Source organism: Electrona antarctica (genome assembly GCF_951216825.1).
Source record: "Electrona antarctica genome assembly, chromosome: 14".
NCBI classification, from domain to species: domain Eukaryota; kingdom Metazoa; phylum Chordata; class Actinopteri; order Myctophiformes; family Myctophidae; genus Electrona; species Electrona antarctica.
Genome location: NC_136795.1, coordinates 7,709,999 through 7,729,104, shown reverse-complemented (window position 1 = coordinate 7,729,104; position 19,106 = coordinate 7,709,999). Strand labels below are relative to the sequence as shown.

Sequence of the window (19,106 nt, the reverse complement as noted above, 5' to 3'; positions counted from 1 at the left end):
TTGGCCGCTCTGGTCTAGAAGTGGGAGTCAACCCTTCCGGGTGGGCGTCGCTCCAAATGATGTGACGTAGCGCTGCACTGGGGGGGGGGGGGGGGCTTCATGCCCAATTATGCATCCCCGTTTCTCCATTTTCCCTCTCTCCTTAAACCCCCCCCCCCCCTCTCGCTCTTTGCTCAGTAATGCTGCTGGCCCAGAGAGGCAGCATTCCTATTAAACAAAGCCTCCCAGTACTCTGCAGGTGAGGTCTACACACACACACACACACACACACGCACACACACACACACACACAAGCGCAGAAAAGTTGTGCCTGCATATGCACACAAACTACTAGTTAAGGCTACCACTTCAAGACATGCTGCGTGCGTGCGTGCGTGCGTGCGTGCGTGCGTGCGTGCGTGCGTGCGTGCGTGCGTGCGTGCGTGCGTGCGTGCGTGCGTGCGTGCGTGCGTGCGTGCGTGCGTGCGTGCGTACCGTAGGAGTGCCAGGGGTCTGCTGGCGGGGCAGCTGAAGCCCCGGCTCCCCAGGGGTCAGGCCCTGCAGAACTCCCTGATTTGCCCCCCTCTGGAGCATCCATGAGATCCATGAGAGACGACTGGGGCTGAAAGAAAGAAAGAAAGAAAGAAAGAAAGAAAGAAAGAAAGACTAAATTATTGCCCTTTTCACAATTCACTGTCAGAGAAATGACATGGAATGGAAGATGATGTAAAGTAAGATCTACATTATTATTGTGTCATGTAAAATCTGCCCAGCAGTAGGGCTTGACATCTGCCCAGCAGTAGGGCTTGACATCTGCCCAGCAGTAGGGCTTGACATCTGCCCAGCAGTAGGGCTTGGTGCAATAACCGCAATACCGCAGTTGTGTAAGGCAAACCGCGGTATCGAGTTCATAACCGCGATCGTTATGGTTTTTATTTAAAATTGTATCCCGCGATTTTTTCACCCGGTGCTAATTGTCTCTAAACTGTAATCCTGGGCGCTACTCTCCCTCTGCCAACCTGGGGAGGGCCCCGAACTAATACATGAGGAGTGAGCAGGTCGCTTACTGTGCTCCTTATAACAATTATTATATATATATATATAATAATAATACTTTTGAGGTATCGCTCAATAGTATTGACAATACCGCGATAACAAAAAATCCATACCGCCCCAGCCCTATAGAGCGTTGCAGTCCCGCCCCCTTACATGACGCCGAGAGACCCAGAAATGAATTCCCCGTTCATTTTCCTCATAGACTTTTCAAAAGGTATTTATGTAAAGACGTTTACGCCGCGGACAAAGCCAACTCGGATCGTGACAAATCATGACAACAAACACAATGTTTTGGGCTGATCAAATAATTAGAAAAAAAAAAAAAAGGCAGGATACAACACTTTTTGTTTTGTTTTTCTTCTTACAAATTATTTGATCAGACCAAAACATGTGTTTATTGTCATGATTTGTCACGGTCCGAGTTGGCTTTGTCCGCGGCGTGAACGTCTTTAAATAAATACTTTTTGAAAAGTCTATGAGGAAAATGAACGGGGAATTCACCTCTGGGTCTCTCGTCGTCATGAAAGGGGGCGGGACTGCGACGCTCTATTCAGCAATGTGATCCTTAACCCATTTTGGGCGGGAACCCCTTTTGGTGTTTTAAACATTGTTATATTTTAGCTATTGAAAAATAGCAGATCTACAAGCCCACGAGCTTGCAGGTCTGCTATTTTTGAAAAATCGTGAAAATAAACTGGAGGATTTAGAAGATTTATTTTTTAATTTCGAGGTCAGGCCTAAATGGGTTAAAGCTGCAATCCACAACTTTCATGTCCAACGCAGGATTTAAAATCCTGGTCTTGCGTGAGAAATAGCAATAGTTCTACCGCTCTTCCAAGAGCCATCAACTGTCCTACCTGACATCATCTCAACAGAAGAGCAGGGAAACCACCTCCGACCTCTGCAGATGTGACAGTTATATTGTTTTGGGAAAAATATAATTGTATTCACTAAAATATCCATATTGTAATATCCATATTGCAGCGTTAAAGTCTGGTAAGACATCTATTAAATCAAGGTATGCTGTAAGCCAGCCAGCCGTGGCTAGGCTAAGGCAGTGTAATGATGTTGACAGCTACAGGCCTTGTTAGCTGCAGTCAGACAGAGCATGGGAATGAGGAGAGACAGCACTATTTCAGGATCCCATAAACAACTGACTCGCTCGAGGATTGTTGAGTGGATGTGCAAAAAGTGCACATTCGGTTCTTGCTTTGTGTAGGATGTGTACCATGCAGAAATATGCATTGTCTGTTCATGTGCAGAAATACGTTATGTCCGTGCATAATTTGAGCCTACGGTATGTGAGTGCACAGGTACGCATGTCTTGCAGCGTGCGCGTGCATGTGTGTGCGTGTGTGTGTTCACCTCTTTCTTCTTCTTGGCAAGTTTCCCTGAACTTGGTCCCCCCTTCTTGCTCTCCTCCAGGGCCATCTGTAGTCTCAGGTCATCTCCTCTACGCATGCGATCCTCCTGAAATGCACGACGTTCAATCACAGTTAACCACTTAACTAGTAAACCTGGTAAACCTAGTAAACCTGGTAAACCTAGTAAACCTGACCAGAGCTGGCTCTGTACTTGGTCCTGTCTTTTTATTCCTCCACTTTCCCCCCCTACACCAAATCTCTTCACCGGAAGTACCATCCGGTGAAGAGGGATCTACAGGCTCACGATGCGCTGTGAGCTCGTAGAATGTAGCAGTACCATAGTAGTCGCCTGTCGGTGATCTCCCGAGTTCACTCGACTGCCAGTCTGCAGTGATCTGTAGTAGTCTGTTTGGTGGAGAGCTGCCATATTAGGCGTCTCCCAGTCTCTGCAGCTCTTTGGTAAACATAAAATGCATTTTCAGGGTTGGGATTACAAATGTTATCCAATCAGGAAGAGAGAACCCCCACACGGAGTTGCACCACTCACTTCACACGGGTGTGATTTATAAAATAATAATAATAATCCCAAGTGAAATTACCCATTATGTACAATATCTGTGTTCTCATGCTCTACCATGTTAGTGTATCCGTGCGTGCGTGCGTGCGTGCGTGCGTGCGTACCTGCTCTGCAGCCTCTCTGCTCATGGCCAGGGCCAGTTGTAGTTGTAACTCCTCCTCGCCGCTGGTCTGGGGTCTGGCCTGCTCCAACTCTGACCCAGCATTGGGAGATGTGGCTGAAACACACGCATAATAATAACATTATTCTAACATTATTCGGGTGGGCACTGGGCAAAAACACATTTGCCTGTGTGTGCGCTCGCGCGATTATAGCCCTTTGGCTGAGCCTGAAGTGGACATTTCCCTCAAGACAATTGGATTAGATTGGTCTGTAGAAGCGCAGAGACAAATGTCAAATTTACTTTTCATTTTGAGGGCATTTCATTTTTTATGTATTTATATGAAACAGCAACTCTGTTTTGGGTGAGTTTGACCTTTTGCAGGTGAGCTAAGGTGTTGTGCTGTGCACGGAAGCTATTTATGTTACAATAAATGAGCCATAGCAGTTGAGAAAACTATAACAACAACAGCATTCTCTTCTCAGTCCCGACAGCTTTGTTCCACTTTGAAGCTTGATCAAATAGAAGCGTTCCAAAAGACGGTTTCCAACTGTCAACCTTCTCTGTTCTTCACTTGTCATGACTTGCTCTCAAGAATAAGGACATTCCCCAACACACACCAATAGAGCAGGGGTTCTCAACCCGTGGGTCGCGACCCCTCGGGGGGTCGCCAAATTATTTTAGAGGGTCCCCAAATTATTAAAAAAAAAAAAAAAAAAATGTTTTTTTTTAAATTTTTATTTTCACGATTTTTCAAAAATAGCAGACCTACAAGCTCGTAGCGCGCCACTCGGTGGCGCGCTATGAGCTTGTAGATCTGCTATTTTTCAATAGCTAAATTATAACAATGCTTAAAACACCAAAAGGGGTTCCCGCCCAAAATGGTTTAAGGTTATTGTAGCAGTCAATTTATATTGGGGGTCGGGAGGGGGCGGGGTGGGGGTCCCGAGACGTTGCCAAAGCATTTTCGGGGGTCCCCGGCCAAAAAGGTTGAGAACCCCTGCAATAGAGGATCACATTTAGGATGTTGACTATACTAGGTAGTATACATTGTGACACTCCACCCGACCCCAGCATCCACCCACTGGACTGGGGTGGTCCTTTTCACACCGTGAAGTTCATGCAACGATGCAAATGAATGATGCAAGTAGAGAATTTGCTTCACGTCCATCGTGCACACACCTTGATACACAGCAGGCCTTCTTATGACTCAGCTGTGGGCCTCATCTGTCCCCGTTTGTCACCACAGTGACAGTCAGAAACATACATACAGTTTATTGGTCACTTAGATCTCCTTATAGCCTGGCAAGGATCTGAATGGCTGGCACATCACTCCTTAAAGGAGAATTCCATGCTAGAAGGCTTTCTATATGCATAAGGCCTACAGGGTTTTTGTTTCCTTTGTATGTGTATATTGATAGGTATGGTATGCTATGCTATAGGTTAGGTTCTGCTATGTCCTTGTTTTCTTCTTTTATCGTATCTATTTATTTTTATTTTATTTTATGTCATTGTTTTTGGTTGTATTTGTCTTTATGTTGTCGTAACTGTTTTTTTTGTTTTTTGTTGTTGTATTTGTATGACCACACCGTGGTCATACAAATAAGGTTAGAAAGGTTAGAAAGAAGGCTTCCTAACCTTTATTTGTAGTGGTTACGTCCCCACCAAAGAGGTCCAGGTGTTATTTTGTGCAAAAGTGCATTATTGGCTATTTCCCTCCCCTAATATAAGCCCCTCAATGGGGGTTGGGTTTTTGTGCTAATTCGCTTATTCCCATCGAAATATGTAGTAAAGTGTACCGCTTGGGATACTATTTACATTATGAAGAGAGGATATATACAAAAAGAATTGATTTTTGAGCGATGGAAATAAGCGAATTTTAGCACAACACCCCAATGCCCCATTCAATTCAATGCAATTCAATTAATTGAGGGCTTATGGTAGGGGAAATAGCAAATAATGCGCTTTTGCACAAAATAACACCTGGACCACTTTGGTGGGGACGTAACAACTACAAAGAAAGCCTTCTAGCATGGAATTCTCCTTTAAAAGGAAGACTTTCAAGATATCTTCATATCATTGGTCCTCACTACTACTCATGATAAAATGGTACAATTTATTGTACTACTCGTCTCATAAGAGGGCTGTGGACACTTCAGAAACCTGAGTTTCAACTGCACTTATAGGCCAGTCAATCTAAGATTTGACCCAAAAGAATTTGTAATAGAAATCATTCAAGGTTTTAGATGATCCTTAGGGTCATCCATATAACATATTAAAAATTGATTATTATATACATTTTGGATCATGGGGTACCATTGAAAACCTATACAAGGCAAAAAATAAAAATTAAATAAAAATAAAATTTGAATTATGCTTTAAGTAGCATGTGACAAACAAGCTATTCATGATTCTGAACCCAGTCCAAGCATTAGTTTTGTACGAAAAACACTCCTTGGGCTAAAAAGCCGTCTCCACACATGTGATGAGGTCATCACATTTGGGCACATTTGGGCAAGTTTCTTTTTTTATATATTTTTTTATCCCACGATTTTGTAACCCATTTTTCACCCCTGTGCTAATTATTTGTAACCCATTTTTCACCCCTGTGCTAATTATCTAATGTGATCCTGGGCTCTACACACCCTCCGCCAACCTATGGGGAGAGCAACAGACTTGAACTCATGCCTGAGTGTCCAAGTTGCTCCTTTACACCTGACAGGGGGGAGTTTCCCTGGTTGGACGTAGCGCGTGGAAGGAACACGTTATTCCAACCAGTTACTTTCCCCTCCATCAGGCGCCCCGGCTGGCCAGGGGGAGGCAGTTTAGAGACCAGGATTACTGCATGTTTTTTGTGAGGGTACCTACCCTAGGGGACACGGGGAGAACATGCAAACTCCACACAGAAAGGCCCTTTCGCCAACCCCGCCTTGGGTATGGGCACTGATGACGCGGAGGAGGATACACGCCGCCAGCACCCACAGTGTCCCGAGCGGGAATCGAACCCAGGACCTTCTAGCGAGGCGACAGCACTACCAACTGTGCCACCGTGCCCTTGGGCAAGTTTCTATGGCCGTTTTTAGCCCAAGGAGTGTTTTTCGTAATCACATGCTACATGGTTTTTAATGGTACCCCAACGTTCAACCCCTGAATTTGCCATGATCCAAAATGTATATAATAACCAAATTTTAATGTTATTTGGATGACCCTAAGGATCATAAAAAAATCTTGAACGATTACCATTGCAATTTATTTTGGGTCACGCCCCTTTTTAGCTTAGATTGACTGGCGTATTACGCCTTTTTGACTCTACACTAAAAACAGTCAATCTACGAGCTCACATCACCGCATTCTGAGCTTGTAGATCTGCTATTTCTTCTGGGGTTCAAGTTGGTTAAAAGCCCTATAGGACAGTATGGCATGAGCCAGTATGGAAACTAATCACTGTATTTCACTTCTGCAAACTAAATGACTTCTCATTTTAGTCACCAAACCCAATTCTCTATGCGATGATGCAATCATACTTGAGTGAATCTACTGTCACATTACTAGTTAGTACCGTGATAATTAGTATTATTATGGGTAGAAAGTAAAGCGGAGGAAAAAATAAAGCAAGACAAATACCACACAGGGATGAAAATAGTCACCACCACACCGCCATTGGAAACACTGGTGGTTAGTTTCACTATGACACAATGCTACTTTTAAAATAGCCTCCGACTTTAAACATTGCTGTTTCTTCCTTCAGCAGGCTTACCCAAGCAGATTTCTAACACTGATTAAGCAACACTATTTCGAAACGAATTAAGTGTGTTTTAAGTGTGTGCATTTTTTGAATCAAGGATTAGATCATGATATTTTGTATACTCACTTGTAGATGTATAAAATAGTAGCAGACAGTGGTTTTTTTTCTATGCATCTGGAGTAAAGCCACGTTTAAAGTATTGCCATTTTCAGAACCATTAAGCCTGATTCATACCTTGTTCAAGTGCAATGTGCTGTAAGCTCATATATCTGCTACTTCTGGTGAGCAACGCCATTGGACGTCAGAGTATAAATGATGATCTTTCTCCTGTTGACTCCTCTCCTCTCTCTAGGCTCCTTAGACCATAGCTATTCCTTCCTTCCATCCTCGTCTTCTGCCCTGCCCATAACCAGGCCCATAACCTACCCTACGTTCTTCTATGTTCTTCTGCCCTTTTCCAACAAGGCTGTGAATGCAGAACACAGAGACAAGCCCTACAGAAATCCCTGGATAATATTAGACTAGATATTCGCTTTACAAAACAACAATGGATGGGTGCTACACCAGCTTGACCAGAATGCTACATATGGTACTGATCGTCAAACAGGATGGACATCCCATTCAGCCCCATTCATGACGGCCTTTGCTGCGTGTCTCTCCCCTTCTCTCTCTCTCCCTCTTTGCTGCGTGTCTCTCCCCTTCTCTCTCTCTCCCTCTTTGCTGCGTGTCTCTCCCCTTCTCTCTCTCTCCCTCTTTGCTGCGTGTCTCTCCCCTTCTCTCTCTCCCTCTTTGCTGCGTGTCTCTCCCCTTCTCTCTCTCCCTCTTTGCTGCGTGTCTCTCCCCTTCTCTCTCTCCCTCTTTGCTGCGTGTCTCTCCCCTTCTCTCTCTCCCTCTTTGCTGCGTGTCTCTCCCCTTCTCTCTCTCCCTCTTTGCTGCGTGTCTCTCCCCTTCTCTCTCTCCCTCTTTCCTGTCAGTCTTCACTTGATACAATCAATAAAAAGGCAGAAAAGCCAAAAACAAATCTTTAAAAAAAAAAAAGGACACCCCACACCATATCCACCTATACGGTACTTGGATGTGCTAAAGAAAGATGCCGGTGTGGAAAGCACAAACGAGCAGAAGGGCAGATGACTGGAGAATGGAGATGCTGATGGAGGGCTCGTCTAATAACTAGGTAGAGAGATCCAAATAGCTGGCTAGTCTCTCAGCCTTGCCTATCCTGTCCTCTTCTCTCTCCCCCAGTCCACTTAACCACTTAAACCCTATGTTGATTAGGGTTCCCTAATCCCTTAAACCCTATGTTGATTAGGGTTCCCTAATCCCCAGCGATCTAAACTAGGTCCCCTCCCTTTTTTTCCCTCTCAAAAGCAACTGATCTACAAGCTCACAAGCTTATACTATAGATGTGCGTGCCGTGCATGCGTGCCCTCAGGGAAAGGGATCGCCTGGGGGGGGACCAGGGGGTAGAAGTGTGTTTGGTTAGCTGGTAGGACATGAACCAGTAGCCTGACCACTGGCCTACATTCCATCCTCCCCGTCTCAAATGGACAGAAGAGAAGACACAGACGCAGCTCTAGCCCCTACATTGGAGTCATAATCGTCTTAATCCCATTCTGGCCAAATAATGAATGAACATCATTTTATAGTGTAGTGCCTTAGCATAGCATCTTCTAGCTCAAGGTGTTTTAGCCACGTTCAACCTGGCAACCCCATTTTGGGCATGCGGAAGGTTTCAAATGTTTTCAAAGTTTCTCAATTTAATTTTTTTTTTGTGAAAATAGCATATCAACAAGCTCACAGCTCCAGCCTATTTTCACTAGTACTAATACATAATATATAATAATATAATAAACAGCACAACTGCCTGATAAGAAACAGTACTAACGGTTCACAAAAAAAACTAGATACAGAAAAGCAGAATAACACAACACGTAAGGCTGAATGCTGAAACAAGCCCATTTCTTAACTCGTATCATGGGAACTAAGCATACCATATATGGATAATCGGTATTTTAGAGATGTCTGGATTGCCCGCAACTAAATTAAGCTTAATGTTAGCCTATATGTACACAGTCACACACATTTTAGTTCTTCATTTGAATCCGCAAATTACAACTAATTTTACAGGGAAACAAATACAACAGGGTGGGGGGGTTCATGGGCACCTAAGGGCACCCTCTCCTCCACACAGACAAACTTATAACAGCCGAAACAGAGCAGTATTTAAGTGGCAAGTTGTTAAGCTTTGCGCTTTGTCATGCCAGCTATTGTTGGGCCACTCGTGGTCAGTTTATGTACATGGTCCAGGCTTCAAATATCAGTATGACGAATCTACATTGATACCCGAGGTTTGTTATGATTCTAAGTAATGGTTGGTACTTAGAATCACACATACACTCAAGGAAAAAAATAGGCCTGTATATCTTTTCTACGTCCGAGCATAGACATGGTAACGCCTCTGATTGGCCTACCGACACTGCCGGCCTTACCAGAGTTTCCTCCGAGGTGGAAGATACATGCTGGATAGTCTACCGCGAGGTTACTCTGTGGTGGGAAATAAATAAATAATACAAGTACGATATAATACAAGAGAATGACAGCTTGGCACGCGTGACAGTAACTTTTGTAGAAGAGGCAAACTAATATTGTTTATGCCGTTGGCCTGTTTATTTGTATACATGTGTAAACTTGAAACATTATTGTACTGTAAAAAGGTCTCTTTCCCCTGACTATAATTAGATTAATACACGATAATCAACACTAACACTTTAATTTAGAACACAGCCAAATCAAATCATAGTACATACGTGTTCAATCAATTATTCAATCAAAGCAAACGGCACGAACAATATCAGTTTGCCTCTTCTACAAAAATGTACTGTAAAGTTACTGTCGCGTGTTGCCATTCTCTTGTACTTGTATCATTTCCCACCACGGAGTACCATGTCTATGCTCGGACGTAGAATAGATATACGTGCCTGTACCACTCAAATTCAAAGGAGCTTTATTGGCATGAGAAAACGTATGTTTACATTGCCAAAGCAAAAGTGGAACTGTACCACTCTCTGGAATTCCAGGCCCAAATCTGAGAGAATCTGAGCTGTGAGAAGTAATCTTAGAAGTTAAGAGAAATGGCCTAAACACCGGTGCTGTCATGTGTGGCAGATTTATATGATGATAGAAATGCGGAGGGTTTGCTTTATCCACGGGTGTCGACCGCTAAATACCACCACCGTTATAGAGACACTCAATTCTCTCTCTCCGTGGAGCAGGGGGCGGGGCCGTTTCCTAGTCTGGTGTCAAGTCTGGAGGACCCTTAACCCATTTAGGCCTGATGTCGAAATTAAAAAAATGTCTTCAAAATAGTTTTCTGAAAAACCTTATGTTTCTGTATCAGTGGTGCTAAATATTTCCCAAAAGGACCCCAAAAAATGATATGTAATATGCCTCCGCCCACCCATCTGAAAATATGTTGTTCCAGGGACCTCGCCAGAAGCAAAGATTTGAGTTAAAATGCTCACTCTGTAATAATATATATTCAAAGATTTGAGGCACATTTTCACGATTTTTCAAAAATAGCAGACCTACAAGTTCATAGCGCGGCACTCGGTGCCGCGCTATGAGCTTGTAGATCTGCTATTTTTCAATAGCTAAAGTATAACATAATGCTTTAAAACACCAAAATGTGTTAAATTAATGCTGTGAAATCTCATTTCTGTATCCATCCATCCATCCAAAACGGCCATCCATCATACTGTCTGTCTATGTATCCATCTATGGGTCTATCCTCTAATTTCCAGGGGATTTCCCTGGTTTTAAGGGAGGCTGAGGTGGTTGAAGTGTCACCAGAAAAGCAAGAGTGTTACGCAGAAATATGAGGCTGAAGATCCAAAAAGGAGCCTGAGCAGGGCCTCGGGGAGCCAGACTGCAGGGGTATGCAGACAACCAGCGGACTACTTAAGGTGGTGCACGCAGGAATCTGGGACTTTACGACCGAGAGACACTCTAAAAGGTGGTGCAGTGAGGAATCTGGGAGTTCATCGGTTTGGGTAACGGTGCTTCGCCCCTCAAAAATGTAGAGCATTCCCTTTCACAATAAGCTAGTCTTAATTAGCCTTTAATATGAGTGGATATGTTGCTGAGTTCCGGTCAGTGTCCACTGACTGTGGCTGCAGATTGTGACTGGGCCAATATACCTTGTATTGTGTGTCAAAACTAAGGCTGTCAAAGTTAACGCGTTAATCGTGCGTTAACTCAACGTCCTTTTAACGGCGTTAATTTAATTAACGCGCGATTAACGCACGGTGAAGTTTGACAGAACGGTTGAGAGACGCATGCATCTGAATGCAGGCAGGCAGATTCCAATAGCCCCGCCTCTCTCTCATCCCCACCCTCTCTCTACCATTCCCACACTCCGGACTCCGGACCGTCAGTACTATAGGGCAGTTGGGCTGTGAGCAGAGGCTGAATGCCTCCGTAGGCTCCGTTGGGCTCGTTATTAATTAATTTGCTTCACAATGTGTTAGATCAGAAGCTCTTTGAAGTGGGCATTGGGCAAAAGCAAAACTCTGGCCCTTTTGGTTGACAAACATAGTTAGTTAGTTGTGAAAGCTTGATGCTAATCATGCTACACAGACCATGCTAATGAGTGCTAAAGCTAATGTTGACTTGCAGGAGAGAGAGGGGCAGGGGCTCGTGTGTGTGTGTGTGTGTGTGTGTGTGTGTGTGTGTGTGTGTGTGTGTGTTGAGTTTATTTTGTTTCCCTCTTCCATGGCATTTGCAATAAAGCAAGCATTCTCCCATGTTGAGTATTTAAAACTTGAAAAGACCACCAGTGATCCCTGAGGGGATTCCAGGTGGCCCACAGCTAAATGATGGAGGGTTGGTAACCAAATGAACCCTTATAGATCTTTAACTCTCAAGAGTTGAATAATTGTTAAACAAATGCATTACTTAAAGTTAATTTACAAGAAGTCTACACAATTAGAGAACTTAGAAAACATGTTATTTTGATCAACATATAGCCTGTTATCTCTCCTAATGGTACCAACATCAATACAGTTCTTTAGTTTGGGTCTGGAAGGCTAAATGTCATCAAATGGTGGTCCGTGGCTCAAATGCAGAATAAATAATGGACCTTGATATGAAAAATCTTGAAAACCACTGATTTAAGGTATATTTAGAATGGATTAAAAATATGCGATTAATTTGTGATTAATCGGCGATTAACTATGGGCAATCATGCGATTAATCGCGATTAAATATTTTAATCGACTGACAGGCAGGCCTAGTCAAAACCATTACTTTTCAGACCATGGAAAAAAGAATATCCTGTGTTCCAATGGAACCAAGAATGTAGCCATTTAGTCAAAAGCTGCTAATACTTTTGATTAAATATTTATTTATAGAATCCATATTAGACAATCTCTCTGTTTTGGTTTTTGTTATTACAGTATAGGTAATAACCTAATAACCTGTTGTCGGGAGGAAAGCTCATAACTCCAAAATGTTCATTTTTCAGGAAATGATTCTTTTTTTAAAGAAAACCTTATATTTTTAAAACAAAGCAATACAGCCTCATCAAAGTTAGTGTTGTAACTTTATGTATTGTCAATTACTTCCATGAGAGGGGGAGAGGTGGTGGATTTAGTTGCTTTAGCAGACATTTTGAGGGTCCAATGGAGTTAAGAGGTTTTGTCCAAACTCCAAAGCACTTTTTACTACTTTCCATTGGTTCAATATTTTTGAAACAACACACAGACGTAAAGGGTGTTCAATAGCACTGATTTATGCCAAAAAAAAATCTAAAGCCTCAAATTTTGTTATGAGGTTCCCTCCCGACAGCAACGATTTGTCAAACATAGCAAGTTTTAAACGGGAAACACTTTTTTCCCCATTAAAATCTGTATTGCAGCATTTGAAGATTGTGTGCAAGGGTTTTTTCTTCCGTGCTGATCAGTCCTTTTGCCTTCTCTGATGCACCTGTCACTTTGTCGGGAGTGTAAATGTCTTGCTTGTCTACTACTGTAGGTATCCGAGATGTAGAACCAGGGGATGACATAACAGAAGAGAAAGGCATCGTTAAAAAAAACTAGACAGGACAAGAACACAGACAAACCGGCTTGTGGTGTCGGCTGGTTAACCTCGGGGCTATAGCCACAGAGTGGTTGTGGGTCACACACACACACACACACACACACACACACACACACACACACACACACACACACACACACACACACACACACACACACACACACACACACACACACACACACACACACACACACACACACACACACACACACACACACACACACACACACACACACACACACACACACACACACACACACACACACACACACACACACACACACGTGGGGGTGTGGTGAGAGAGTCACCGTCAGCAGGTCATTCACACCCAAGCTCAACTATAACAATGCCCGGAAACTTCCGCTGGAATCCCAAAAATCCCTGTGGTGACACCCTGTGGTAACACCCTGTGGTGACACCCTGTGGTGACACCCTGTGGTAACACCCGCCCGGTAACACCCGCCCGGTAACACCCGCTCGGTAACACCCGCCCGGTAACACCCGCTCGGTAACACCCGCCCGGTAACACCCGCGACGACACGCCAGTCTCGCCCCCATTGGCCAGCCTGCCCTTCCCCTCCCCTCCCTCAATTGATGAGTCAGCGGCTACAACTTCCTCCCTCTATGTCAAACACACACACACACACACACACACAGAATGACTGGACACAGCGCATGGCACTAAACCAAGGCATATTACATTGAACTCTGAACATTAACAGATGTAACCTTGCATCTGCACACTCTCTGGGTTACAACTTGATAACTTAATCACTTCCACATTAAAAAAAACATACCAAAGACAAAAAAAAAATGGGAACCAGTGACTTCCTGCTTGGCACTCGGCATCAAGGATCACGGGTGAAGTCTCTGTGACCTACTAGTGTCATCCGGGTGTGGCTGGGGTGGGGGATGTACTTGCACATCATGGCTGAGGGATGTACTTGTACATGATGCCTGGCGGGTGTACACAAGCCGCCTTACGCTACAGAAACAGGAGGTATGCTCCTGCCTCATGGGCCACATGGCTCGGCAAGGCTTACTACATTCTAAAACACATACACATGACAGTGATAGACAATAAGACATACGACTACACAGTGACCACGTGGTGCATCCTAAGGTCAAAGGTCAGGGGTGAATGCGTGTCCCCGTGTGTGAGGTCATAGGAAAGGACAGGGGTGACTCTTTCATGTAAAACCTCTCCTTCCTTCCTCTCCCCCCTCTTTCCATTTTGTTTTACAACTCTCTTCTTCTCATCTAATGACTTATTTTCTGTTCCATTTCTGTCTTTATTCTACAACAAAGTACATTTTCAAACAAATTGATTGAAAATGAACTTGAAGTACAGTTTGATGGGATATGAATTCCAGTTGAAGATGTATCATTTTTGTCAAGAAAGAGTCTTTTTCTTGAGACGAAATTAAGAGGCGAAATTAGAGGCGAAATGGACAAAAACAAATATCACAATACGTTTTATTATGATAGACAGGCTTCTTGTGTCTAGTCACAATATAGATTTTTTTATATATTGCCCAGCCCATACTTCAGTTGCCATGATTCCGTTTTACAGAACACAACACTTTCATGCAGTCATCATTGTTCTCGCTAAATTGGAATGAGGTTACCACAGCGGGCCGGGACCATTTTCTAGAAACCAAGGTACGAATAATCAATGATTATTCTAAGTAAAATAGTCTCACTTGGGGAAGTTGTTTGACATTTGTTTTTCAGTGAAAGAAAAAAACGTGTTTGACAAAATTATCGTCCAAGAATTCACTGCAAAAACGTATAAACATTTGAGTCCAATATCAAAGTCATCTGCACAGCCAACATGAGTTTTAATGTGCTTCTAAAAACCGCTCTGTGGGAGAAGACCACCCCCTCCAGGTGTGCCACACATTCCTGCCGATGTGATTCTAGCCAACGTTGCTGTGGTGTGATCACCTCCTAACAGCTCCCTAAAGGTCTCCTCTCTGTCTGTCTCCTTCTCTTCCTCACCTCTGGCCAAACTAAACTCTCACTTAAGAACCAACTTAAAAGACATTACTAGCCTTCTTTCTCTCTCTCTAATCTCTCAGGAGAGATGGTTGTCTCTCTCTCTCTAATTTCTCAGAAGAGATGGTTGTCTCTCTCTCTCTCTCACTCTCTCTCTCTCTCTCTGGCTAAAAAAGCAGATTCCTCCGTCATGTAGAGAAGGAGGGGTGAACTCTACTTCCTCCTCTGCTCTGTGTGTGTGTGTGTGTGTGTGTGTGTGTGTGTGCTCGAGCAATTGTGCACGCGTGGAAGCTGAGGAATGCAGCCTTACTGTGGGCCTGAAAGCCAGAGAAACAGCAGGAGGAGGGGCTCATTTCAGGATGTAGGCCAAAGTTACACAAACTGGGACAGAGAGAGGGGTGTGTGTGTGTGTGTGTGTGTGTGTGTGTGTGTGTGTGTGTGTGTGTGTGTGTGTGTGTGTGTGTGTGTGTGTGTGTGTGTGTGCCATCCTTTGCCCATGTGCTTGAACATATGGAACAAGTGCATGTGTGCGTGCGTGCGTGCGTGCGTGCGTGCGTGCGTGTACTCACATCCGTGGTAGGAGGCAGGAGAGCCCTCTGAGCGTCCGTACTCTTCGCTGTAGGAGGTGGAGAGGTTGGGCTGGGATGAGCCGCGGCCGAAGCCCATGGCCTGGGCCTGGCTGCTCCCTGTGCCCACCTGGGCCATGCGCTCCTTGGTCTTCAGAGCCGAAGACCTGACCGGACACAATGCCATGTTATTGACATTGAGAGACCCTGAGACCAGACTCTACAAATGTCTTCTAAATCCTGACAGTTTTCCGGGGGAAAACGTATGTATTTGTATTGGTGAGTCTCAAACTATTTCATGTTAAGGACCACCAAGATTATATGTATTATGGCCGCCGACCCCCCCATCTGAAAATGTTTTGTACCAGGGACCCCCCCCAGAAGCAAAGATACGAGTAAAAGAAAACAACATTTGCTGTGAAAGAAAATATATTCAAAGATTTGCACACGTTTTCATGATTTTTCAAAAATAGCAGTTCTACAAGCTCGTAGCAGATCTATGAGCTTGTAGAACTGCTATATTTCAACAGCTAAAGTTTAGGCAAGTCTTATGCACTCTGAGACGGGTGCGTAGGCAGGGCTCAATGTATTCAGGCATCTCAGATGCCTGAAGAAGGTCTTTGACCGAAACGTTGCCTAATATAAAGTTCGTATTGCAAGTGCAGACGGTGTGCGGGGCTTTGTGCAACAGCTAGTTTAAAATAATGGTTAAAGTGGTTAAAAGCTAAGGTAACACAGATGCGAGCCAGAGTCTAAGGCCACTGCGCGTGGAGATCAGTCAGTGTGTTTTATATGTTTGGCTTGGGTATTGTTGTGGGTTGTTCTTAGGAATCAGGAGCAAGTGTGCCCATTGTACAATAATACAATTAGATCTAAATGATATCATATTATACCAGTATTGATGCTGGGATTAGCTGTTGTAGGGCATGACATCATATTTCAATTGGTAAACGTATCACAAATTATACTCAATCAATAATCAAACAAACCCGTCTTGATCACATGACTATGGAGAGCATGTGTACCGATTTGCGTGAAATTTGGATAACATCTGAAGGAGTAATATTAGAAAATGTGCTTTACATATGTCAGCCTCCTGGTGGCGCTATAAAGAGCAGATGTGAAAAATTCCAGGCAAAGGTTTTTCCTTGGCCTCTAGGGAGTTGGCATACAAAGTAAAAAAAAAAAAAGTTAAAACACTTTTCGGCCAGTTATAGCGCCACCATGAGGCTGAGTTGAAAATGTTCACATGGCATTTCTTCCTCGGCCTAGTGGGAATGTGCGTGCGCAATTTCACGGAAATCACACGTTGTGTTCATGATTTGCAGAATTTTGTTTGAAACTGAGCACTCCTGCGAACTTTGGAAGCCAATCTTAGCTAATCAGGATGGAGTCTGAGAAATCTGAAAGACCCGTTTCGTTGTATGGCTCTAGAGAGACTGTGTACCAATTTGCGTGATGTTTGGACAAAATATGTAGGTGTACTGTCCAAAAACTTGTTTTGCACAAAGCGGCCTCCTGGTCGTGCTATAACAGGCCGTTCTGATTTTTTTTGGCATCTACCGGGTTAACGGTGCCGGAGATTAGCTGTTCACAGACGGACGGACACACGGACGGACGGACGGAGTGCAAAACATACTCTCTCCCCATGCCTTCGTCCTGGTGGAGACAATAAGTATTTTGGTCTAAATGTTACTCCTTTTTCTTTTAGTTTCTGTTACCTTGTAGGTGGTTGTACTGTTAAGTAAATTGAACAATAACCCTAAAGTAAAAACCGCATGAAAGAGTCGTGATACTGCCTGAAAAAATATTGTTACATTATATTTTTCCATGTCGCCCACCGTAGGCATGCCTGTGTCTGCGTGCCTGCATTGCCCGTGCATGCGTCTCTCACCTCTCCCCTTTGAGCCGGTCCTCGTCCTTGAGCAGCACCACCAGCTGCTTACTCTTCTCGCGGACGTTGATGCCCTGGTCCTTGCCGTCGCGGTCCACGAACTGGAAGTCCTTGAGTGTCTGGATGGCGAAGATGTTCTCCTTGCACTGCAGCGCCACGCGCTCCGAGCCCGTCTTGATCAGGTAGTCGAGCAGCGTCAGCGCCTTGTAGACGTGCCGCCAGTTCTTGCCGTGGTCGTTGAGCCGCTTCCAGATCATGCTCATGATCTCGCTGAACGCCACCACGTTGTACGTGAGGTCGGCGATCTCCGACATGAGCGACGACGACGGGCCCCACGGGTCGTTGGACGTGGACTCGCGCACCTTCTTCTCCGCGTCCGAGTAGTTGTTCACCATGTTCTTCATCTGCCGGCGGATGGTGGAGCTCGGCATGGTGGCGGAGGAGGGAGGGGGGGGAGACGGGGAGAAAAGGGATGCAAGGTACACTCTCAAGACAGGAGAGTAGAGTCAGGGTAGACTCACAGGAGTCACGGGCAGGGAGGGTTTTTAGTGAATCCGTCACTCACTGGGTCGAGTGTTTGAGTGCATGCATGCGCTCACTCCGAAGGGCGATGGTTGCGTTAATACACACACCCGTGTCCGTTGTCCCGGCACGAAGGCGGCCTGTGTGTGTGTGTGTGTGCGCGTGTGTGTGTAAAAGCACGTATCGTATGCCTGTTGTGTTTATTTACGATGCCTCTCCAACCCGAGTTCCCGAGTCCTCCAGAACAGCTCCTGTTAAAACCATCTCCACACGCAGAGCGCTGGCTGCACACACGACCAAGCCATCACCTAGGGAAGCACAGACAGAGAAGACAGCTGGTTGGTGAATGAGAAGAGACAATCAATGAACGAACAACACGGCTCACTTCTTGTGAGTGACATGTGTCTTATCCACCCACCTCATTTTATGTTAATATCGTGTATTTAAACTCAATCACACATTGTTTTGGCTCGACTTTCTAACCGTAGCTTAAATTTACAATTTAGGCATTTATCAGACCGTCTTAATCCAGAGCGATTTACAGTAAGCAAGAACAACAAATAGTTGCAAACAACCTAGCATCTGTCTAAGAGTAAAATATGTGTACAGTGGAGCTATGAGTTTAGCCTTTGCATACACCTGTGAGGTCGTTGAGGCTAGTGCAAGTGCTACGACAAGTGCTACGGGCTAAGATGGAGTCTGAAGAGGTGAGTTTTTAAGACTACAGCGGAAGATTAGGAGGGAGTCTGCAGTTCTGGTTGCAATGGGGACTTCATTCCATAGTTTTGGAGCCAGAAGGTAGAAGAGGCTGGGACGTGTGGAGTGTTGTCCTGGCCATACCTTTGGTTGCTTTGTAGGCCAGTATCAGAGTTTTGTACTCTGATACTGCGGGGCAGCAAGTGGGAGCCAATGGAGGGAGCAGAGGGGGAGACATGTGAGCATTTTGGCTGGTTAAAGCTGCGGCATTCTGGATCAATTGGAGAGGCTCAAGTGCACATGCCGGTAGGCCAGTAAGGAGAGAGTTACAATAGTCAAGTTTTTATATGACTGATGTCTGGATAAGGGGAGCTGTGCTCCTGAGAGGACTCCTGAGAGGAAGGGTCTAAATCCTTTGAATGTTATAGCTTCACTTTGCATTCTGTTTTGCGCAAAAATATAACAGCTTGCTTATCGGGTAAGCAAAACACAATTGAGGTAGACAATGAAGAA

The 19,106-nt window shown here is 44.5% G+C and overlaps 1 protein-coding gene across 4 annotated transcripts in view; it reads right to left on the bottom strand.

The window, feature by feature from the left end:
- The window catches only part of epn2 (epsin 2), a 29,116-nt gene extending 11,290 nt beyond the window's left edge, over positions 1-17,826 (bottom strand). For 3 of the 4 annotated variants that reach the window (XM_079521667.1, XM_079521668.1, XM_079521669.1), the window contains exons 1-6: positions 17,376-17,826; positions 15,485-15,648; positions 3,081-3,193; positions 2,737-2,853; positions 2,401-2,505; positions 475-601 (exon numbers count right to left, since the gene is read on the bottom strand). In XM_079521667.1, coding sequence (XP_079377793.1) covers positions 475-601; positions 2,401-2,505; positions 2,737-2,853; positions 3,081-3,193; positions 15,485-15,648; positions 17,376-17,806 — 1,057 coding nt within the window. In that variant the 5' untranslated portion in view covers positions 17,807-17,826. The remainder of the gene's footprint in view (positions 1-474; positions 602-2,400; positions 2,506-2,736; positions 2,854-3,080; positions 3,194-15,484; positions 15,649-17,375) is intronic. The other variant, XM_079521670.1, reaches the window with a different exon arrangement.
- Positions 17,827-19,106: the final 1,280 nt, after the last annotated feature.